Below are 25,815 nucleotides of genomic sequence, written 5' to 3'. Positions count from 1 at the left end.
TTACAAAAACCATTGGATTAACTTCACCCAACAGGGACAGACAACTTGGAAAGTACATGAACCTATAGCTTGGGTAAAGGAGACCTCAAACACAGTGTTAGGGGGAAAAATTGAAAAGACAAAGAAATAATGTGCAAATGGAGGAAAAAGCTAAAAATGTACAAGAACAAATAAATGAAGAGGAAATAGGCAAACTACCTGAAAAATAATTAAGAGTAAGGATAATTATTATGATACAAAATCTTGAAACTATGATATGAGAAAATGCAAGAATCATTTAACACACTTAACAAGGATCTAGAGGAAAACAGTAATAAACAGCAACAAACAACACAATCACTGAAATTACAAATACTCTACAGAGAGTTAGTAGCAGAAAAACTGAGGTAGAAGTGATAAGTGAACTGGAAAACATACAGGTGGAAAAAAACTGTAGAAGGGCAAAATAAAGACATGTGGCAAAATATTAAACACTCCAACAATTGAATTATTAAGTTTATCAGAAGAAGACAAGAAAGACAAAGGATCTGAGAAAATAATTTTTAAGAGATTTTGGTTGAAAATGTTCCTAACATGGGAAAGGAAATAGTTAAACAAGTACAAGAAATGCAGAGTCCCATAGTGGATAAAGTCAAAGAGAAACACAGCAAGACAAATAATGATCAAACTAATAAAAATTAAACACAAATAAAAAATAAAAGAGCAAGAGGAAATCAACAAGTAACACAAGAGGAATTTCCACAATGTTAAGAGATTGTTGTTCAGTAGAAACTCTGCAGGCCAGAGGGAGTGGAAAGATGCATTAAAAGAAATACTATTCAACATAGTTTTGCAAGTTTTGGTCACAGCAATCAGAGTAGAAAAAGAAATAAAAGGAATCCAGATTGGAAATAAAGAAGTAAAACTCTCACTGTTTGCAGATGACATGATTGTCTACATAGAAAACTCTAAAGACTCCACCAGAAAATTACTAGAGCTAATCAATGAATAAAGTCTCAGGATATAAAATTAACACACAGAAACCTCTTGCATTCCTATATACTAACAATGAGAAAACAGAGAGAGAAATTAAGGAACCAATACCATTCACCATTGCAGTGAAAAGAATAAAATACTTAGGAATAAATCTACCTAAAGAAACAAAAGACCTATACATAGAAAACTATAAAATGCTGATGAAAGAAATCAAAGAAATCAAAGATGACACAAATAGATGGAGAAATATACCGTGTTCATGGATTGGAAGAATCAATACAGTGAAATTGAACCATGGTCTCCTGTATTGCAGGGGGATTCTTTACCAATTGTGTTACCAGGGAAACCACTTTGAATGATTACATATCAGGAAAACTGAATAAGTCATTTTGTGTCATTTTATTCATGGACAGAGCAACTGCCATTGCTGAATGAGCTTTATGGTTTTACTACTTGGGTCAAAGTGGTCCCTTCTGAATGTTCCCAAACCAGGGATCAAACTCAGGTCTCCAGCATTGCAGGCACTCTGTACCACTCAGCTACCAAGGAAGCCCAGAGCAGTGCTGGCTAGCCAAAAAACCCAAAAAAACAAAACAAAAAACAAAAACAAAAAAACCACCTCAACTTAACGTTTTGAAGGACATGATTAAAATTATCAGCTGCATTCAAGTCAGTCCAGTTCAGTTGCTCAGTCGTGTCTGACTCTTTGCAACCCCATTCACTGCAGCACGCCAGGTTTCCTTCTCCATCACCACTCCCCAGAGCTTGTTCAAACTCATGTCCATTGAGTTGGTGATGCCATCCACCCGTCTAAGCCTCTATTGTCCCCTTCTCCTCCTGCCTTCAATCTTTCCAAGCATCAGAGTCTTTTCCAATGAGTCAATTCTTCGAATCAGGTGGCCAAAGTATGGAACTTCAGCTTCAGCATGAGAACTTCCTATGAATAGTCAGGACTGATTTCCTTTAGGATGGACTGGTTGGAACTCCTTGCAGTCCAAGGGACTCTCAAGAGTCTTCTCCAACACCACAGTTCAAGCACATCAATTCTTCAGCACTCAGCCTTCTTTATTATCCAACACACATACATACATGACTACTGGAAAAACCATAGTTTTTACTAGACGGACCTTTGTTGGCAAAGTAATGTCTCTGCTTTTTGATATGCTGTCCTGATTTGTCATAACTTCTCTTCCAAGGAGCAAGCGTCTTTTAATTTCATGGCTGCAGTCACAATCTGCAGTGATTTTGGAGCCCAAGAAAAGAAAGCCTCTCACTGTTTCCTTTGCTTGCCCATCTATTTGCCATGAAGTGATGGGACCAGATGCCATGATCTTAGTTTTTTGAATGTGGAGTTTTAAGCCAGCTTTTCCATTCTCCTCTTTCACTTTCATCAAGAGGCTCCTCAGTTCCTCTTCACTTTCTGCCATAAACATAATATTTTCCTCTCTAAATAAATAAACCAATAAAATACCCCATACTTCTTGCTTTTTATTTATGTATCTTTCTTATTGGTACCACCATCTAGGTGCTTAATCAAAAAATCAGTTTATTATCCTTAACTCTACTATCTCTCTTATTGTCTGCCTAATACCTGTACAATCATCATGTCCTATTGATTATCTATTAGTGATGCTGGTTTAATCACTAACTCGTGCCCAACTCTTGCAACCCCATGGACTGTAGTCCCCAGTCTCCTTTGTCCATAGGATTTCCCAGACAAGAATACTGGAGTGGGTTTCCATTTCCTTCTCCAGGGGATATTCCTGACACAGGGATTGAACCAATGCCTCCTGTGTTGCAGGAGGATTCTTTACAGTAGTAAAGCCACCAGGGAAGCCCTGACTATCCATTAACATCCCTCAAACCCAACTAATTCTCTTAATCCTCATTTCCTATAACTTTTGATAAAGTCATTATCATCGCTTGAATGTACTATTACAACAGCCTTTTAAATGTTTTCCTTACTTCCAATGCATCCCCTTTCTCTTTTTAGTCATTTATTGATTATTTTAGTACCTGGATCACCATCTTCCTTTCCACCTCAATCTCCACCACTCTTCTGAGTGATTATAAAGTCTATATGGATAGCTCATCTAAAACTCTAGCCTTTTAGTGCCTTGGGTTACTCAATTCCAGTAACCTTCACCTCCACTTTACTTTGTGTGCCAAGTCGCTTCAGTTGTGTCTGACTCTTTGCGATCCTATCAACTGCAGCCCACCAGACTCCTCTGTCCGTGGGATTCTCCAGGCAAGAATACTGGAGTGGGTTGCCTTGCCCTCCTCCAGGGGATCTTCCCAACCCAGGGATCAAACCCACATCTCTTAAGTCTCTTGCATTGGCAGGTGGGTTCTTTACTAATAGCACCACCTAGGAAACCCCCACTTTCCTTTGGCCATTGGTTAAACTACAGACCATTATCTTATCACCTGAAATTGCTCTGTTTAAGTTTTAAAATTAAGTTATACTCACTGTTTTCACTCCCAGATCTCCCAATTATTCTTTAGTCCATTGTAATCTGGCTTCTTTTCCCACTAATTTATTAAAAGCACCAGCAACTCCTCTGATGCCATATCCAATGGGAAATTTTACATTATTTAACCTCTCCAAGGAAGCTAAAACCATTGACCTCTTCATCTTTGAAATGATCTTTTTAACATCTTTGGTACCATCTTATCTGGTTTTTCTTCTAACATTTTGCTCACTTTTTCTCACGTTTAATTTTCAATTAGTACCTCCCTTAAAATTTGTATTCTTTAGGGTTTTATTCTAGGATTCCTACTGTCCCATTGAGTATACTCTTCCAGGGTGACTGTTTATTTCTTTGTCTTCAATTGCTACTTAAGTGTTGATGCTTTTCACATTTATTCCCTCAGATAATACCATTCTTTTGAGTTTCAGACCTTTATGTCTATTAGATATCTCTATTTAGTTGTCTTATAGACATCTCTAATTCAAGAAATTCAAAAGTGAACTCATCATCACCCATTTTCCCCCATCCCAAATTAGTTGCTGCCTATGTTCTCTATATTATTGAATGATAACCCTTGTACCTGGTTGTACAGACCAAAAATTGGGAAACATTTCAAGATTTTCCTCCAAATATGTGGTTACCATTCAAGAATCCTTCTCCTTCTCATGTTCCATATTCATTAATCAAATCCCATTGATTTTATTTACTTTATCTTTTTGGAACCCTTTGGTCAACTTCAAATTTCACCTATTTTACTATTGAATCTTTACATATTGCATTCCCCACAACTGGAGCTTCCTTTCCCCCGTTTTTGTTCCACACTATCCCTTTACCTGTATACTTATTTCTCATTCTTTAGATTCAGTTCAGTTCAGTTCAGTTCTTTAGATTAGTGGTTCTTAAAGTGTAATTCTTGATCCAGCAACATCAGAATCACTTGGTAACTTTTGTGAGTGATAGCATTCTTGAACCTTATCCCAGACCTACTGAATCAAAGGTGCTAGAGTTATTCCAAGAAATTCATGATTTAACAAGTCTTTCAGGTGATTCTGATGCATGCTAAAGTTTGAGAATTACTGATTTAGATCTCAGCTAACATATCACCTACTTTGGGAAACCATCCTTGACCATCCAAACATTAGATTAGGTATCTTGTTCTAAAATTCCATGGCACATTTTTTAAGTCCCTACTTAAGAGTTGAAACACTACATTATAATTACCAGTTTACTTATCTCTATATAATAATAGCCCAAGTTTTTTTTAGAGCATGAACAAGTATTATTCTCCAAAACTTCCATAACTTCTAACATTGTTTCTCACTCAGTAGGCCCCCAGTAAGTGTTTATTCAATGAAAGAATGAATGAATGAATAGAAGATAATGTGGTCAACATTATGGTAACTCTATATTTAGTATTAGAATTTTAATATGCAACTGCAGTTAAGATTCAGTCTGTACTAAGAGGACAGGAACTTTATCTATGACTAGGCTTAAGGATCAGTTTGTGGTCTGGAACAAGCCACTCTCTAGTCATGATTAAGAGCTCAGATTACATATAACCAGATCTAGAGAGGCTAGAAGCTCAATCTGTATTCAGGGTTAAGGATAGTATAAGTCTCCATGTGTAACAAGTGTCGAGTATGTCTCTGATGAAGCAAAAAACCTAAGGTAGGCAGTTTGTTCTGAGATTGAAAGAATGAATATTTCATAGAGACAAATTCAGACTATGGTTTAGTTCTGGTAAATATTCCCGTTTCTGTTCGCTAAGAATATACTAAAAAAAAAAAAAAAAAGGAACAAGCCAGAGACTGAAACAGAGATGCTTCAGCTCCTATGTTCCTTCACTAAGTGTTCCCACTCACCAGGCTCAGCAGCCAGTGGCCAACCAGTGCTAGATTCTAGCACTCCATGGGCATGCATAGAGTAGGGACGGCTGGCATTGTTCTTGAACACCACGATTAGAATATCACCAACCTCTCCTCTGATAAGTGGACCTAGTAAATGCAAAAGAAGAAAAAAATCTCATTAGTGGAATAGTGAAACAGGGGCATTAAAGAAATTAAAGAAAGAGATATACACAGGAGCTACCTAGAATTAAAGGTTTACCCTGTGAAAGGGTCCCAAGACTGAGAGTCATGACTGAATCCATTTTTAAATTTAGAAGCCCTTCAACTGATACTGCTACCCACATGATGAGGGTACTTCAACAAGATTATGCCTCCAATTATCCCCACCTCCCACTTCTCTTCGTATAATAGCCCAAGGTTCTAGATAATCAGAATTCTATGGAATCATTGTTGGTAAGGAATGAGAGAGGATTCCCTTCAAGGACCAGTGGATATCTTCTGTATGATGATAAGAAAGAGGAAGCTCATTGGCTCCTATTAAAGTTATGAAACTGAAGCAATAATTGCAAGGGTGTAAGGATAATACTGGTTCCCTGTACCACTTTTTCCACTTTTTGATACTCTTAAGTTTTCTTACCTTTAGCATTTAAAAAATTGTATTACTATTATAGATCCCAAGATACAGAGGCCTAGAAATACGTGGTTCAGATTGCTGCAGAATTCATGAATTAACTCCATTTGATTGCTTATTTTCATGGATGATTTATAAAATATGACCACATTTCCAGTATGTCATAAACAAAATGTATAATGAGGAGTGGAGAGGGCTTCCTGATATGACACAACCTCCCTAGGAGCATTACAGGCTTCTAGACAGTAAGAGGGAAGTGGAATTCCCTTACCTAAGATTCCCAAGTGTTCCTCTGATCCAGTCCTTGGCCGCTGGACCCTGAATGTACCATCAGTATACTCTCTGAATACAGCTTTCTTGTATCTTGAACCCAGGAGTCCATCTTTGTTGCTCAGGAAGATGTGACCATAACTAGAGGAATCCAACGAGTAGTATGAGCACCTGGCCTTTAACCTCTCATTTTAAGATATGGGAAAGCAAAATCAGACCCAACTGCATGGCACAGATATTAGGAGAGCCCTATTCCTATGTCAGATTATCCACCTTGGCTGCATATCTGCAGTTAAAAATGGTAGATTTCAATATTTATTTATGTTCCTTTGTTTGCCATCATCTAGTTAGGAATTTATAGTAAAATTAATATGGTAAAAACACTAGGATAAGAATCAAACCCTGAATGCTAGCTCCAGTCTTAATGATGTTTTAGATGAAATTAGTCTGACAAAGGACAAGGTACAGATGGTAGGAGAATACTAACTGCTTCTGTTGCTGGTGGGTGAGGGATGGGGATAGGTAGGAAAAAAATGAAATCCTACAGATTTCTCGTTACGAGATGTTTTCCTATTTACAGAGAGCTACATTATTCATTTTATCATTTGGCATTTCCAATAGACTGATGAGGTGTGTACATCCTAAAGGTAGAATCCTGCGATTCAGTGATGACAGGACTTATCTTCATTGATACTGTCAGCCAGAAAGGGAACCAGGGCTTGGATTAAAGTCTGGTCAAGTTCTTTCAATTATACCACATAACTTGAAAGATGAGTAAACCAGAAACCAGAAAAGGGAATTCATTTTTTCAAAGTTGCAGAACAAGTTAACAAGAAGCCTTCAACCTTCAACAACCAACACAAATAATTGGCAAAGGGTAGTGAGAACACCAAAAATAAATGATAGCAGAAATTGCTAAACTGTACAATAGTTTCCTCATGGGAAATAGATGGGGAGACAGGGGAAACAGTGCCAGACTTTATTTTTTTGGGCTCCAAAATCACTGCAGATGGTTACTGCAGCCATGAAATTAAAAGACGTTTACTCCTTGGAAGGAAAATTATGACCAACCTAGATAGCATATTAAAAAGCAAAGTCATTACTTTGCTAACAAAGGTCCGTCTAGTCAAGGCTATGGTTTTTCCAGTGGTCATGTATGGATGTGAGAGTTGGACTGTGAAGAAAGCTGAGAACCGAAAAATGGATGCTTTTGAACTATGGTGTTGGAGAAGACTCTTGAGAGTCCCTTGGACTGCAAGGAGATCCAACCAGTCCATCCTAAAGGAGATAAGTCCTGGGTGTTCATTGGAAGGACTGATGCTGAAGCTGAAACTCCAATACTTTGGCCACCTCATGCGAAGAGTTGACTCATTGGGAAAGACCCTGATGTTGGGAGGGATTGGGGGCTGGAGGAGAAGGGGCCGACAGAGGATGAGTTGGCTGGATGGCATCACCGACTCGATGGGCATGAGTTTGAGTAAACTCCAGGAGTTTGTGATGGACGGGGAGGCCTGGTATGCTGCGATACATGGGGTCGCAAAGAGTCGGACACGACTGAGCGACTGAACTGACTGACTGACTGACCATACTTTCCATTTTTCCCTCCTTCCTTTTTAGTAATAGAATCACCTAGGTTTTATCTGAGCATATTGCTGCCTAACCAGAGATTACACTTCCCAGACTTTCTTGCGGCTAGGGATGGCCATATGAATAAGTTCAGGATAATGGGATATAAGAGAAAGTAATGTATACAACTTCAAGTCATTGCCTCACAAACAATGCTGCTTACCCTGGATTTACTTCCCCTCTCTTGATAGCTGGGAATGACTACAACCTGAATAGATATTTTAGTTCCTATTGGTCTTGAACTATTTGTATTTGCACTAGTATGTAAACAAGAAATAAAATTCTGACATACTTAAGCTACTTTTGGGGGACTTTTTCTGCTATTCAGTTTAGCCTCTAATCTTAATGACATTTTGGTAAGGGACGTTTGAGCTTGGGATATTCAGTCCCCTAAGTAAATTCCATATAAAATTTAAGTCCCAATATCAGCACTTCTGAGGAGAGAAGAAAAGGAGGCCAAGACAGAGCATGAAGACATGGGCAAGGTCTTTACTTCAGCTCTAGAGTATTGCAACATAGATGAAGCACTGAGTTCCACCTTACCTGTGTTTTAGTCCCTGCTCTAGATTTGTTGGTATGTTATATGGTGACTTTAGATAAGTGCCTCATCATCTCAGAATGTCCTCCATTTCAGTAAACTGGTTTAGAGTTTCTGAAAGCATGATCTCTTCTTTTCTGAAACCTTACCTGTCCTTCTCAGACTGGTTGTGCCATTCTAGTTCCCAGCTCCTGTCAGGGCAATAGTCCCACTCCATCTCTTCTGCCATGATGTAGTAGATCCTTGCAGCTTGGTAACGTTGATGAGAGTTGGCTTGGTGTCCAGGACAAGAGGAGACATTATAGATTGCCCTCATCCCTGCTTCTCTATGGCTGCCTGCCTGGCAGTAAATTTCAAATGTCCCTGAGGTGGGAGCAGAGAGAAAAACCTGAATTCAGAATACCCCTGTATAGTGCCTGAAGGAGTTCCTACTTCTCTCTAGTCATATCGCAGAGAGTAGGCAGCATCAGATAAGGTTTTTTTATGCATTAGATAAAAGATTATTACATTTATTGAGAATAATGAGCACAGAGGTTAACTAAACTTGCCACTAGAATGACAAACTCCTCTCTGTTTACCAATGGCTTCTCTAGTTTTAGAACTGAAAGTCCAACATCTCTGGGAGCTCCTCAGTTATGAGAAAACTAGGATAATCAATCATCTTATCTGACACTTATTAACCATATAACTTTCAGGAAAATTTTAAGCTTCTGTATATTTCAGTTTCCTCATGGTAAAGTGAGGAGCATTTTACTTAACGAGATTGTTTTAAAATCAACCACAAAATATGTACATATTGCTTAGCATACTATAGTGTAGAATGTTCAATAAGTAAAACTATAAGTAAATAAAGTTGTAATAATTATTATTTGAAGGAAGGCATTGACTAATTTTCTCCCTTTAAGTCTTAAATAAATAAAGGTGGGCATACATATAATGAACTTCTTGATCATAAGAATGCTTACATCAGAGAACTCTGAAATGGTCTTCCCAGGTTTTTTACAATAAAATGTTTGGATATCACATATCTGAATTGTAGATCTGCCTGTATCTGATCTCAAGATGCAGGTTTCTATGTCAAGGACACAAAGGCTCATAGACTATTGATCAGGAGAAGCTAACTTTCTTACATTATTTCCCCAGTATTCCTTATTTTACTGATGACTACCTATACCACCACTACAAAATCTTCCTGGCTTTTAAAGGCTTCTATGAGCTAGCTTCAAACTATGGACACAATACCACTTCCCACTCTGCCCCAAATTCAACCAGGGCTCTAACTAAATCTGACCCTGATTGCCCCTCTCACATATCTCATTCCTATCTTGAAATTTTCACTCATTATTACTTTTCTGGAATAGACCTCCCCTTCCTCACAAATATCTTTAGGAGTTCACTCATTCTCCAAGACCCAATTCATATTTCATCTCTTCCAGACAGTCCTTCCTGACTGTTCCGGCCCACATTGTGCTCTACATTTTTGCTTCTCTACTTCTAAATCACTTTTCATCTAGATCACATGGTTAAGGACTAAGTGCTCCTTCCTTTAAAAAACAATCCTTTCCACTAGTTTATAAACTTCATGGAAAATATTTTTCCATATCTACTTTCTGACTCTTCTATTTCTTTTATCACTCAAATATGTTCCATCAATAAATCCTCTCATCACTTCCTTTACAGTCATTGTTCTGTTTCTACTCTGTCACTTCTCTAGTCAAAGCTACTATCATCTCTCACTTGAAAAACTTCAATAGCCTCACAACTCTCTTTTCTGCTTCTCTTTCTCTCTTCAACATTCTCCAAAAGGGATACAAGGCCCTCCTTAACAAATGTGATCCAGAACACATTGTTCTCTTGCTTTAAATGCTCTATTCATACTCAGAATATAATTAAAGCCCCTGACTGTGATCTACAAGGTTCTATATAGTATGATTCTTGCCAACCTCTATGATTTCATGTGATGTCAGTCTTCTCCTTGTTCCTTATACTCCAACCATACTGACCTTCTTTCCAACCCTTGAACAAGACATGCTTATTCCAATCTTGAGACATTTACACTTGCTGGGTCCGCTGCTTAGAATATTCTGCTTAGAGATCTTCATATAGCTTCTTCCTCTCCATTACTTAGGCCTTAAATGTCACATTCTCCAAGAGGCCTTCCCTAAACACTGTCTCTAAAGTAACGCCCCTATCAGTTTATCACATTAATTTATTTCCTTTCCTTCATGACATATATCATGATATGAAAATGTCTTACCATTTTATGCATGTGTTTTTGTGTTTGTTGTAGATCTTCCCTGGAAGTAAGTATCATATCTATCTTTTCACCCCCTACCCCAGACTTAGCACATGGAAAGTGTGCAATAAATATGTGTTGAATGAATGAATTTCTGTGCAAATGAATGAATGGATACACTGTATACAATGTCTAAAAGTCATAGCTCAGGGGTTGGTGTGAAGAAGAAAGTCTGATAATCATGGGATGGAATAGAAACAAACAGAAGACTTTGTGGAAGAATCATGTGACCTGAGAGTAACACATCATCTCATATGGACATTGTTCTCCAAGATGCTTCTTTTTTAATACTTTTCGGTCCTTTGCATCTGAGTCTCCTCTTACCTCTGTGACCAATATTTCTGCTGTCTCCTTATTCTTGCTTATCTTTTCCCTTCTACCACTTAAATGTTGATTTCTGCCTTAAGTTTTATGTCCTATAACTTCCTATAACCTTTTTTTCCTATAGCATGCTAAAGGACACCAACATGAAAACACTCAAATCTCTCTCTAGCCTGGACTTCTCCTCCAATGTTTACATTACCACCCACAGCTCCCTACTGTAAAATCCACACCACCTGGACTTCACCAGAAACTTAAAATTCAACATGCTCCCAATGAATATTTTCTATCTAAAATATAGTACCTTTTCCTTATTTCTGTGTTTGCTCATATAATTAATGACACTACCATCTATCTAGTGCACAAGCTGAAAACCTCAGACATCCTTTCTTCTTGCTCAGCCAATTAGCAAAGTTTGGTCATTTTTCTCTCAAATATCTCTTAACTCTGCCCCTTCTCTCCATCCCTATTGCTCCCACCCATTGTCAGGTTCTTATCACTTCTTACAAGGACCTCCTGCTATCACCTCTTCAATCTTATTTCTTGGTGTTTCTCAACAAGGCTGCTACTAGCATTTTGTGTGTGATATTCTTCATTGTTTAAGGCTGTCCTACATATTGAAGAAAGCTTTAGAATCTCTGACTCCCACTCTATAAACAGTATCATACCCCTATAACTCTAGACATTGTGACAGCTAAAAGTATTTTACACATTTCCAAACACCAGTATACCACTTTAGTTGAAAACCAATGAATAAAATCAATCTACGTAACCTTCTCTAGGCAGGTGATGCTCTCAAGTCACTGCCCATGTGGTTCCTACTGCCTATAATACCCTCTTCACCATCCACCCTCTTTTTTTGACTGGTAACAGTTTACTAGTCTTTGAAAGTTCAATTTGAATGTCTACTTTTCTAGGAAAGCTTCACTCCACAAGTCAGGCAGAATTTGCTGTAGTTTCCTGTGTGTTACTATAGCCCTGTCTGATAGCGTTGTCATAGAATTGTGAGTATTGTTTATATACCTATCTCCTTTCCACACTAACTGTGAACTGCCTCATTCATTCTCACATCCCTAGCATCTAGACCAACAAGTGTAAGAAAACACATGTTTACTATGTCTGGGGGAAATCTACCTGTTAAAAAAAAAGGTAAAATAAAACATGAGGAAGATAAAAGGAAAAACATGAAGACAAGAGACAAAAGAAAAGGTATATATTAAAGGAAAAGGAAAAAGAAGCAAAGAAAATAGGAGGAACAGAAAAATAAATAAAGATAAAAGAGAAAAGAAGATTAAAAACAAAAAGGAAGTAAAAAAGGCTAGGAAAAACTCAAAGGAAGAAAAAAGCAGTGAAAAAAAGAAAGAAGAGAAGGAAAAGAAGAAAGGGAAGAAAGAAAGATAAGGCAAGGTGAAAACGAAAAGAAGGAAAGATAAAAGGCAAGATAAGAGAAAATAGATTTAAAAAGGGGAAGAATGAAGGAAAGAAGGGAGAAAAGAAGATATATAAAATGGGAGAAAGAAACAAAACAAAGAAAGGATGAAAGAGGAATAGAAAAAATGAGAGAAGAGAGGAAAAGTAATGGGGAAAGAAAAGAGGGTGTGGAAGGGGGATAAATGAATAAACAAATGAGTTCTAATGGTGAAAGAGAAAAGAAACTCTGAAGGATCAGAGCAGTAATAAATATTCTTTTTGGTGTTAAGAAATCTAACAAGAAGTTGGTGTAAAATAGCACATTACAAGCTCTAGCCTCTTTATCTGCCACTTTCTCTGGTTATCAAAACTCTAGTATCAGTAGTTCTGGGACAGTTGAGGTGTATTATTCAGGATATTTTTAAATGTAAAAATGTCATTTCCATTAAATGTAGTTAATATCTGAAATTAAAATATTATTAGGATTTAAAGCAAAGCAAAAAGAGGATTTTAAAAAGTCACAAATAAACCTATAACACTCACACTCTTAGCATTTTGTTTCACTTTTTTGGGAATTTGTTCTTCTCTTTTGTTAAACATAGTTGTAAGCATCCAGCAAACAACATGTTGAATCTCTGTGGTGATATTTTTAAGTTACCTGCAAAGTTGCTTAATTGCATATGTATATTGACCAATCTTCATTGCAACTCCTTTTTCTAGACTTCCAAAGCCAGATTTTGGTTCTAGTCTTTTCATTAATTTGGTACTTTTGTCCTATCTTTGGGGAGCTATTCCAATGGTCTCTCTCAATCTTAATCAGACATTAACCCCTACCAGAGATATAATGAATGGTGACTTCAGATAAAAGATTATCTAGGAGTAAGAATTAACAGGGGTTGATGGAAATGGGACCAAGGGGGGGAAAAAAATAGAGCTGACATCCCTAACCTGAGAAAATCATTTTCCCCCTCCAGATCTCTGTCTCTTCCTCCCATTAGTAAAATAAGTGAAATAGGATTATCTCTAAAGGGCTCTACCAGTTATAATGTTCTATGACTCAAAAATTCTTCAGGAAGAGAATTTGAAAGACTGGAAAATGCAAAGATAAAAAGTTAGGTTTTTTTTTTTTTTTTTTTTTTGACTGGGAGTAACCTTTTAAGCCTTTCTTATAAACCCATTCGCTGACAAAATATTGATAACTGTGAGCCCTAGAGAGCCATGTAGATCTTACAGGGGAGCCTGGTTAATTTTGTATGAAAGAGATTAAACCTAGGGTTTGGCTTTCGGACTAGAGAAGAAGAGTCTTTCTTTTTCAGAACTTCCCCGCCCCAGCGCTCACTCCAAGCATTCATTTCTGTTGGTCCTTTCAGCTCCATTAATGGCTGTTTCTAATTTGCTGACATCAACTCTCCTTGACCAAAGTATCCTAGGCAGATGGGTAGAAATGAGGACCCAAGAAGTCTGTGGAGGCCTGCTTCATGTCAAGTGTGTGTCAAACCCAATGCCATGATGAAATCATTAAGTTATCAAGGAAACTTACTTTGTTTAAGGATTTTTCCTCAAATATAAATGGAGTTTATAGAACTAAAAGTTTAGTGAGAACTGCTCCAGTACTCTTGCCTGGAAAATCCCATGGACGGAGGAGCCTGGTGGGCTGCAGTCCATGGGGTCGCTAAGAGTCGGACACGACTGAGCGACTTCACTCTCACTTTTCCTTTCATGCACTGGAGAAGGAAATGGCAACCCACTCCATTGTTCTTGCCTGGAGAATCCCAGGGACGGGGGAGCCTGGTGGGCTGCTGTCTATGGGGTCGCACAGAGTCGGACACGGACACGACTGAAGCGACTTAGCAGCAGCAGCATGGAACTGACAGATATTTCTTACAAACACTACTGCCACCTACTGGCCGGAAAAAAGATACACCCTAGGAACTACAGAGTAAACTTTCTGCCAAGTTAGGAAATGTCACACAAAGATGGAATCTGAAGAAACCTTATAGTCAAATTTAATTATGAAAGAAAGATAAGGAGAGGGAGGAGGAGGGGAAGGAAGGAGGGATGGAGGAAGAGAGGAAAGAACGAAAGAGAGGGAAAGAGGAGGAGAAATGAACAAAAAAGAAAAGAAGGAAGAAATCTAGCCACAGAGAGGGAAAGTGACTAGACAAAATTAAGACAGCAAGTTAATGAAAGACCCAGGACTAGAAGTTCCTGTGTTATGATTCCTAGGCTAGAACTGTTACAGCACATACCACACTACTCCTACCAGAAGGTTGCAAAAATCTTCACAGAATGTCAGAGTTGGAAGCACTTGTAGGTATATTTCATTGATCTTTTCTTCAATGCAGGGCTTATATCTATAGAATCTCTACATGTCCATGGGGCTATGTGGCTAAGTCCATTCTCTGCCTAATACACGAATTGCCCTAATACTGGGCAGCATCTCTATTTTCGTCTTGTCATTCTAGAAAAGAATTTCTTCAGCTCTTTATTCTGCCTGCAGCTGAGAAGAGAATCCAAAAAACCAAAACATGGAGTACACATTGAGAAAAGGACACAACAGTTTTGAAAAGTTCCCAAGTACCTCAATATGACTTTTCTTTGCTGTTCAACAGCTCCACACCTCATCCGGCCCAATGCTCAACAAATTTTCTCAGCCTAGGGTCAGCTGCTAAGGCACTTACCAGGGTTATCAGGCTGCATGATGGCCATAACAAAGGTGTGAGGAAAGAGCATGACTGAACTCTTCCTCATGCCCTGAAGCTGCACGGTGTTGCCCTGGAATGTGACACCATGCACATCAGTCTCTGTGCCCAGGCCAAGCAGGTGCCAGGCCACTGTGTCGCCCTTGCACATGTCCAGTTTGGGCAAGTTAGAGAACAGAAACCCATTAATGGCTGGAAAACAGAAACACAAGACAAAATGGGAAGATGAGAACAGATTACTCAGACACCAGCTGGCAGTGTGGCATCAGCACTGTACTAAGGTTTCCCACAACTTGAAATTTCTGAGTCATTCTCAACTCCTCTACCTTCTTCTCTAAGCCACATTAATTCTACTTATGATGCTCTGCCTCTTTGGGATGAGGGCTCAAATGACCTTTCTGGTTTTACATCCTGACTCTCCTCCACCATACTTCACATCCTGGCAAAACTGAACTATTCTCCACTCTCAAAACTCCTTCACATACCAAAAAAGTATCAATCTCTCCTATTCCCATTTTCCTAAAACTACCCTCCCTTGGATTCTGTAGCACCATACTTCCCTGGTTCTCTTATAGCTTTTCTGACTGTTTCTCCTCCATCTTATTCTCATTCTCCATGCTCCTATAAAGTGTTAGAGTTCCCCAACATCCCTTCTTCAGCTTTCAATCTATATCATCCTCTTCATCTTCACTCCCACTGCCCTGATTCTGGCTCTCATCGTCTCTGGCCTGAATCCTACAGAATCTTCCTCCCTGTACTTCTACCTGTAATCTATTTCCCCATTCTTTTTTATATACACATACACACCATTATCCTGTGAGCTCAATTATTTGCCTGTGCATGTGTCTCATATGGTAAAAAGCCTGCCTGCAATGTGGAAGACCTGAGGTTGATCCCTGGGTTGGGAAGATCCCCTGGTGAAGGAAATGGAAACTCACTCCAGTATTCTTGCCTGGAGAATTCCATGGACAGAGGGGCTTGGTGGGTTATGGTCTATGGGATTGTAAAGAGTCGGACACAACTGAGCAACTAACACACACTACAAGACCTTAAACATGGTAGGCACTTAGAAAATACATGTTGGATTTTCACATGCTGTTCCCTCTGCTTGTAATAAATTCTCCCCCTGGTCTTTCACTACAGCAAACATTATACACTAGCTCAAATATCACCTACCCTGTGAAGCAGAGTTATTACACTCTTTCTGGCTTCCTTGAAATTTTCTCCCCACAAAATTCTGAAATGTCACTTACCATAGAGTCCTATGATTTACTTACATTTAGCTTCTACACTAGATTAACTTAGCAGGAAGAACATCATTTTTTCAGTATCTAAGCACCTAGGATGTTGCCTAACACTTAGTAAGTGCTCAATAAATTCAATCAGGAATAAATTTGGTTCATAGACTGTATTATTTTTTCCAACTGATGTAACTGACTGGTAATGAGAACCAAGAGATGGAGCCAAAAGAAACACTCATTCTTGACCACATCTTACCGTGCACACATCCCTAAAAAATACAGGGAGGCTTGCTTGAAGCTGACCCCTTTTCAGTGTCCTTACACCCACTGAAACCAGCTTTTTTTTTTTTTTTTCGTTTTAATTGAGTTTATTAATATTTAACTTTAGAGTTGACCCTTGTGGAAGAAATGCCTTCCCAACTGGAAGCCATAGAGATACTCTAGTTTTTAATTTTGTGTTTTCATATTTCAGCCCTTTTCTTACTGATTAGTTTTTGGTCTGGGTTAAGGCAGCAATTTCACCTTTCCCATATTAATAATCTGTTATCCCATCCCTTTTAGGAACCAGTCCAGACTGTTTCGATTGGTGATGATCAGTCACACCGAGTTTGGCAAGTTTCCATCCAGGTGTGGGCGTGTTTATGGGTTGTCTGTTCTAGTTCTTTTTTTTAATTTTTTTTTAAATTTTTTATTTTTCAGTGGGTTTTGTCATACATTGATATGAATCAGTCATAGAGTTACACGAATTCCCCATCCTGGTCCCCCATCCCACCTCCCTCTCAACCCAATTCCTCTGGGTCTTCCCAGCCCACCAGGCCCGAACACTTGACTCATGCTTCCCACCTGGGCTGGTGGTCTGTTTCACCACAGATAATATACATGCTGTTCTTTCGAAACATCCCACCCTCACCTTCTCCCACAGAGTTCAAAAGTCTGTTCTGTACTTCTGCATCTCTTCTTCTGCCCTGCATATAGGGCCATCGTTACCATCTTTCTAAATTCTGTATATATGTGTTAGTATACTGTAATGTTCTTTATCTTTCTGGCTTACTTCACTCTGTATAATGGGCTCCAGTTTCATCCATCTCATTAGAACTGATTCAAATGAATTCTTTTTAACGGCTGCGTAATATTCCATGGTGTATATGTGCCATAGCTTCCTTATCCATTCGTCTGCTGATGGGCATCTAGGTTGCTTCCATGTCCTGGCTATTATAAACAGTGCTGTGATGAACATTGGGGTGCACGTGTCTCTTTCAGTTCTGGATTCCTCAGTGTATATGCCCAGAAGTGGTATTGCTTGAAACCAGCTTTAATGAGTAACTTTATTTGATAATCCCATGGGATGCTGATGAAAACATCACTAACCTCTTGATTATGCTTCCTTTACTACAATGTTTGACTGCAAAGTTTGATTCAAACGTCAAGGCTCAGTCAAGCACTTCCTTCTTCCAATAATTATTTAATTGGATTTTTCTTCAACAATGTTCTCCTCTTCTGAACTCTATATCACTTAAAAGCTGTTGCACACAATTTAGCACTTAATCATAGTCTATCTTACATGTTCTATGGACATTATTAGTCTCATTTAATTGCAAAATGCTGAGAGCTCCTTGCAAACTTGGACCATTTCTCGCTCTTAATGCACTCACTGATCCACTCATCTACTCACTAATTAAGTAGTTCATCAGTTCAATAACTATTTACTATATATTAGACCATGTAAAGTGTAAACAGATAACAACAAATAATACTCACCTTTAAGGAGACTACAGTCTAACAGAAGTCAAAAGCCATGTAGCAAATAACTACAATATTGAGGATTATATGGAACTTGCAATTTAAAAATCTGATAAAAATACAACAGTAGTTCAGAAGAGGGTGTCATTATCCTGGGATTGGGTGATAAGAAATGGCTACATGGAAGCAGTCATTTATGAGTAGAGTTTTAGAAAATGAGAAGAATTTCCATAGGATAAAAGCAAATATGTAAAGGGGGGCTTTTCAAGTGGAGTACAAAGCATTACAAAAGCTTGAGCTCAGAAAAGTACAAAGTATGTCTGTATAGAACCCGCCTGCCAAGGCAGAAGATGCAGAAGACATAGATTCAATCCCTGGGTCGGGAAGATCCCCAGGAGCAGGAAATGGCAACCCCTCCAGTATTCTTGCCTGGAAAATTCCATGGACAGAGGAGCCTGGTAGGCTACAGTAATCCATGGGATCGCAAAGAATTGGACATAGCTGAGCGACTGAGCACTCTACACACACATGTCTACATAGAGAAAATATCTCCATTTGGTTGTAGTAGGAGGTTGGGAAGCAAGGCTAGTGGGTGATAAGAGAGGAGATAAGACTGGAAAGGTATCATCCCAGGTTACTCTCCTCATTCTCCTAGTGGGCCCTTTGTGTTCAATCCTCGTTTCATAGTACTTTTTTTTTTTTTTCCCAGTGTCTCCCACCCTGCATAACACAGAACAAAGCACAGGAAGGTGTTAAGGATAGAATGTGCTGGCTTAGGTTTAATCCCTCAATTTAGCTTGTCTCTTAGCAGAGTTGACCAATAGAATCAATGTTTTCAGGGATGGATCATGATTAAGTCTGAGTTAGATTTTACTCATAACTTCTCAGCTATAGCCTAGGGTAAAAGCACTCTCCATACCATGCATTCGATTAGAGTCTTGAAAACCTTTGGCATCCTCTGAGAGCAGTCGGGAATCCAGCATAGCAGCTGCTTGATTGGCATTGCTGTACCAGCTCTTGTTCTCATCCAACACAGTAAAAAGGAGAAAGAATTCTTTATCCACTCCTTTCTGTAGTCCCAGTGGAAAAAAACAAAGGGGAATGACAACAGTTTTAGCAGTTGTGAACTGTGCAGCTTCAGACCCCAGTGATCCTTAATTATTTTCCATTTCCTTTCCAAACACAGAGCCAAATCCATATCTCCTGCCTAGAGCTATAGTTGATGCTAAGAAGTTTTTCCTCGGGTAATTTCAAATTGCAGGTAGATAAAGGTGGCTACTCAGCGGTGGCCATAGGACTGGGAAAGGTCAGTTTTCATTCCAATCCCAAAGAAAGGCAATCCCAAAGAATGTTCAAACTACCGCACAATTGCACCCATCTCATATGCTAGTAAAATAATGCTCAAAATTCTCCAAGCCAGGCTTCAGCAATACATGAACCATGAACTTCCAGATGTTCAAGCTGGTTTAAGAAAAGGAAGAGGAACCAGAGATCAAATTGTCAACATCCGTTGGATCATCAAAAAAGAGAGTTCCAGAAAAACATCTATTTCTGCTTTATTGATTATGCCAAAGCCTTTGACTGTGTAGATCACAATAAACTGTGGAAAACTCTGAAAGAGATGGGAATACCAGACCACCTGACCTACCTCTTCCGTATGCATGTGAGGAAGCAACAGTTAGAACTGGACATGGAACAACAGACTGGTTCCAAATAGGAAAAGGAGTACATCAAGGCTGTATACTGTCACCCTGCTTACTTAACTTATATGCAGAGTACATCATGAAAAAGGCTGGGTTGGAAGCACAAGCTGGAATCAAGATTGCTGGGAGAAATATCAATAACCTCAGATAGGCAGAAGACACCACCCTTATGGAAGAAAGTGAAGAGAAACTAAAAAGCCTCTTGATGAAAGTGAAAGAGGAGAGTGAAAAAGTTGGCTTAAAGCTCGACATTCAGAAAACCAAGATCATGGCATCTGGTCCCATCACTTCATGGCAAATAGATGGGGAAACAGTGGAAACAGCATCAGACTTTATTTTTCTGGGCTCCACAATCACTGCAGATGGTGATTGCAGCCATGAAATTAAAAGATGCTTACTCCTTGGAAGGAAAGTTATGACCAACCTAAATAGAATATTAAAAAGCAGAGACATTACTTTGCCAACAAAGGTTCATCTAGTCAAGGCTATGGTTTTTCCAGTGGTCATGTATGGATGTGAGAGTTGGACTGTGAAGAAAGCTGAGCACCAAACAATTGATGCTTTTGAACTGTGGTGTTGGAGAAGACTCTTGAGAGTCCCTTGGACTGCAAGGACATCCAACCAGTCCATCTTAAAGGAGATAAGCCCTGGGTGTTCATTGGAAGGACTGATGCTGAAGCTGAAACTCCAATACTTTGGCCACCCCTGTGAAGAGTTGACTCATTGGAAAAGACCCTGATGCTGGGAGGGATTGGGGGCAGGAGGAGAAGGGGATGACAGAGGATGAGTTGGCTGGATGCAACACTGACTCGATGGACATGAGTTTGAGTAAACTCCATGATTTGATGATGAACAGGGAGGCCTGGCGTGCTGCGATTCATGGGGTCACAAAGAGTCAAACACGACTGAGTGACTGAACTGAACTGAATTGAACTGAAAGGTGGTTAGAATAAAGTTATAAGACTGGAGGGGAGAAATGCAAGAAAGGGGGCAGGGAAAAAGTAAAAGATTATGATGAAGAGGTACAGAGTATGATAGAAGAGAGCCTGGAATCAACTAGGGGCAGGAGTGGGGAAGATGGCTAGGAGATCAGAGGGGGACTCTATGGGGGGATAAGTTAGAAAATAAAATAAAAAATAAATACATTAATTATTAACATATTTTTATCAATTATTAATTTTACTAATATTATTACTGAGTGTTTTTACTAGGTATCAGAGACTGTACTAAGCACTCTATATGGATTATTTTAATTAATCTTCACAGAAAGCCAAGATATTTACTTCCATTGTTAACCTTTTACTATAGAAGATAAAACTGAGGCAAAGAGAGGTTAAATAATTTGACCAAAGTTAAACAGCTAAGAGTTGTGGGCTGAATATAAAAGAAGACAAGAAAATAGTAGGGAAGATTTGGAGATTAAGAGCAAGCTTTAAGGGCCACTGAGATTTTAAAAAAATGAGGAGATGTTGGCAGAATATAAAATTGAAAGGAATAGACACTAAGGAAGATGTGTGTTTGTGAACAGAATAGCATGCAAAATAGCATGAGGTCATGACTGATCTGTGTAGTTGTATGGCAGAAACTAACACAACATTGTAAAGCAAATAATCTCCAATTTAAAAAAAAGTAAAAAGAAGAAGAAAAGGGGAAAAAAATAAAGTTTAGACAAACAGATAAGGCAAAAAAAAAATAGCATGAGGTCACCAACTATTAATTTCCAATTCAACAACTTGGTTAATTTTTATGCTCTTATTTTTAGAACCCAGATCCATGCATAACTTCTATTTAGCAACCCAGCTTCATCATCTTCCCAGCAGGCTTTCCAGCCAGAAACCTTGACAATACCTGCTTGCCATCTGTACCCAAGGCGCCAGCCTTGCATACCAGCAGGGGGCCCACCAGACCAGAATTGGTATCTCTTATGGGATCTGCAGCAGAGAAGTATGTCCAGGTGAGACATGCAGGATCCTGAACAGTGGGGCCAGCATGGGGAGGGACTGTCCAGCGGTATGTTACTTTCTCAAAGGGCCTAGCCACTAAGCCAGGGTGGGAAGAGTCTGCAGGAAAAACATAGAATTTATTGCTCACATTGGCTAGAGTATCAACATCTCCAAATAGTGGAGTAAGATCATAAACTACAAAGGCATTTCGGAATTTATTACATGGTAATAGAATTTAGGATGATTTTAACTTATTTTTTCTTGTTCATTCATTGTTTCTAACTCTTTAAAGTTTTGAACATACAGAAAACCTTAAAGGATAGTACAATAATCACTCTACCACTTGGAGCTGATTGTTAACATTTGGCCATCCTTCTTTTTGGATTTTATTTTTAAAATTTATTTATCAATTTTTTTATAGTAGGGACTTGTTGGTTATCTATTTTATCACAAGCTTAGCCATCTTAAATTTATCTAAATCTATGTATATGGTTACTTTTTCTAAATCATTGGGAAGTGAAATGCAAGAATAATGACATTTTACTTCTATATACATCAGTAACCATCTCTTAAACTATTGCAATAAGATTACCACACCTCAAAAATACCCTAATACCATGTAATATCCAGTGTATATAAAAATTCCAATTTCCAAAATGTCTTTTATACAACCAAAATTAGACAAGGATTTCATGTTGCCCTTGGTGTTGTCTCTTTTATTTTTCCCCCTTTGGCACTGATTTCTTGAAAAGTCTAGACCAGTTGCATTGTAGAATATTCTTTTATTCTAGATTTGTCTGTAACTTTGCTTTTTATGCTTTCAGTATTTTTTTTGGTGCTTTTGATTTGAGATTAGCATGCATGTGTTAGCATTACTCTCAAGGAAAAGAAGAAATTAACTACCCAATAATCCCACTTGTAGGATTCTTTCCTGAGGTAGTAATTCAAACCAAATGTACATATTCATTCATCACAACATGATTTACAATATCAAAAAAATAATGAAAGCAATGTACATGTCTAAATGATAGAGGATAAGGTAACTATTTTTACCTTATTGCATAGTCATTAAAATGTCTGTAACATTATAATGACATAGAAGATGGGCACAATATAAAGCTAAGTGAAAACAGTAAGATACCAAAGTGTACAAAACATATCATTATAAATCTATACATTTGTATAAACACAGAAAATATGAAAAAGTATATCAAAATGTAATGGCAATCTACCTACAGGGTCTATTTAATTTATAATTTTCCATTTTTATCAAAGTTCCGTAACATATATATGTTATTTTTATAACCAGAATATATTTATATTTAAAAGTTGTCTCATTGATCCCAGCTCTGTCTCACTATAATATCATACTCAACAACATCCATCCATGGCAGTTTAATTCTGCCTTCTTTTCTCTGCTTCCTTCCCCTACTTATATATCCTCTAGAGCAGGAGTGCCCAAACTCCAGAATCTAATGCCTGATGATCTGAGGTGGAGCTGATGCAATAACAACAGAAATAGGGTGAACAATAAATGCAACGCACTTGAATCATACTAAAACAATTCTCCCCAACTCGGTCTGTGGAAAAATTGTCTTCCATGAAACCAGTCCCTGGTACCAAAAAGGTTGGAGACTGCTGCTCTAGAAGTACCTTCTATTATCTGCAGCCCACATTTCTTGAAACCCTGACTGCTCACCATCATTGTACACTGTTCCCTCAGAGTCCTTCTCATAAAAGACTCCATGAGGCTGTATGCTGAATGGCTGGGAGGCACGGTTGTAGAAGATCACCAGGATGGTGTCACCCACCTCAGCCCGGATTACTGGTCCTGGAAAATGGGAAGGAGAGACAATGGGAATGAAAACACTGATGACAAGGGAGGATGGAAACAGAAGGGAAAGGAAAGAGAAATGTAAAAGAAAACTTTTCTCTCTGCAATAATAAGAATAATCTTTTTCTAGTATATTGCCATTTATAGTTATAAAAAGCAATTTAAAATCCACTATTTCAGGCTGCCCTGGTGGCTCAGTTGTAAAGAGTCCACCTGCCAGTGTGGAAGACATGGGTTCAATCCCAGATACAGGAGGATCCCATGCCTCAGAGCAGCTAGTCCATGCACTACAACTACTGAGCCTGTATTATAGAGCCTAGGAGTCACAACTACTGAGCCTACAAGCCACAATTACTGAAGCCCAAGTGCTCTGGAGTCCGTGCTCCACAACAAGAGATGCCACCACAATGAGAAGCCTACTTACCACAACTAGAGAGTGGCCCCTGCTTGCTGCAACTAGAGGAAAACCTGCACAACAATGAAGACCCAGCAAAGCCAAAAAGACTCAAATTACTAAAATCAGAAATGAAGGTAGGGACATTACTACTAATCCTACAGAAGTGAAAAAATTAAGATTATGAGAGAATGCTATTAACAATTGTACATGAACAAATAGATGAATTTCTAGAACAGAAAACCTACCAAGACTGAAGTGTGAAGAAATAGAAAATCTGAAAGACAAATAAGAAGATTGAACCATTAATCAAAAATATGGCAACTAAGAAAAACCAGATGACTTTACTGGTGAATTCTACTAAACATTTAAAGAACTACTACCAATCCTCAAATATTCCCCAATGGAAAGGAGGGATTATATTCTAACTCATTCTATGAGGTCAGCATTACATTGATATCAAAGTTTGACAAAGATATTACAAGAAAACAAAAGCTATACACCAATATTACTTCTGAACACTAATGCAAAAATCCCCAACAAAATACTAGCAAACGAAATTCAGCAGCATATTAAAAAGATTACATATCTTGACTAAGTAATATTTATTCTTAGAATGCAAGAATGTTTCAACACACAAAAAACAATCAGTGTAATATACTATGTTAACAAAATAAAAGAAAAAAATTATCATCTTGGTTAATGCAGAACAAAACACGACAAAATTGAACACCCTTTAATAATACAAAACATTCAAAAGCTAGGAATAGAAAGAGACTGCTTCGACATAATAAAAGCCATATATGAAAAACGCACAGTAAACATCATACTTGATGTTGAAAGACTGAAAATTTTCCTCTGAGATTAGGAACAAGCAAGGATGTTTGCTTTTACCACTTCTATTCCATATATTACTGGAATTTCTAGCCAGAGCAATTAGTCAAGGAAAAGAAATAAAAGATATCCAAACTGGAAATGAAGAAGTACATATCTGTATTTGCAGATGATATGATTCTTATCATAATTATTTGGAAAATCCTAAAGCTTACACACACACACACACACACACACACACACACACACACACAAATTAAAATAAATGAATTCCTCAAAAGAATAGAGTAGAATACAAAAGAGTAGAATACAAAGTCAAGACACAAAAGTCAGTTGCACTAACAGTGAAAAATCTGAAAGATAAATTACAGAAGCAATTTCATTTATAATACCATGAAAAGAATAAAATACCTAGACATTATTTAACCAAAGAGGTGAAAGAATTGTAGAAAGAAAACTATAAACCAGTGATAAAATACACATGAAAGTGGAAATACATCCCATATTCATAGGTGAGAAGAATTAATTGTTAAAATGTCAATTCCACATGAGCAATGTATATGTAATCTTAAGGGACCCCAAGCAGCAAAAACAATCTTGGGGGTTAAGAACAAACTGGAAGACATTACATGTCCTGATTTTAAAACTTACTACAAAGCTATGATAATCAAACCAGTGTGGTAGTAGCATAAAGACGACAGATATATAGACCAATGGAATAGCATAGAGAGCCCAGAAATAAATCCTCACAGATATGAGGACAACTTTTTAAACAAATGGTGTTGGGAAAACTGAATTTATACATGCAAAAGAGTGGCTAGACCTTTACCTAACATCATATGCAAAAAAATTAACTAAAAATCATCAAAAATCTAAATTTGCCTAAAACAATACTACTGTTTATAAACATATGGCAAAATCTTCAGGACACTGGATTTGGCAATGATTTCTTGGGGCTATGACATCAAAGGCACAGGTAATTAAAAAATACTGTATTTCATGAAAAAAATTAAATGTGTATCAAGAGACAATACCAACA

At 38.1% G+C, this 25,815-nt stretch overlaps 1 protein-coding gene across 5 annotated transcripts in view; it reads right to left on the bottom strand.

The window, feature by feature from the left end:
* Positions 1-25,815, bottom strand: part of HEPH (hephaestin) — a 102,042-nt gene that overhangs the window by 60,030 nt on the left and 16,197 nt on the right. For 4 of the 5 annotated variants that reach the window (XR_010660475.1, XM_065916342.1, XM_065916344.1 and 1 more), the window contains exons 9-15: positions 23,414-23,545; positions 21,620-21,831; positions 18,988-19,138; positions 15,067-15,279; positions 8,508-8,721; positions 6,196-6,335; positions 5,309-5,440 (exon numbers count right to left, since the gene is read on the bottom strand). Coding sequence is in view for 4 of the 5 variants with exons in the window: in XM_065916342.1 (XP_065772414.1) it covers positions 5,309-5,440; positions 6,196-6,335; positions 8,508-8,721; positions 15,067-15,279; positions 18,988-19,138; positions 21,620-21,831; positions 23,414-23,545 (1,194 nt within the window). In the remaining variant the exon portion in view is untranslated. The remainder of the gene's footprint in view (positions 1-5,308; positions 5,441-6,195; positions 6,336-8,507; positions 8,722-15,066; positions 15,280-18,987; positions 19,139-21,619; positions 21,832-23,413; positions 23,546-25,815) is intronic. The other variant, XM_065916346.1, reaches the window with a different exon arrangement.

Source organism: Muntiacus reevesi, chromosome X (assembly GCF_963930625.1).
Source record: "Muntiacus reevesi chromosome X, mMunRee1.1, whole genome shotgun sequence".
NCBI lineage: Eukaryota > Metazoa > Chordata > Mammalia > Artiodactyla > Cervidae > Muntiacus > Muntiacus reevesi.
This window is presented reverse-complemented; position numbering and strand designations above follow the sequence as displayed.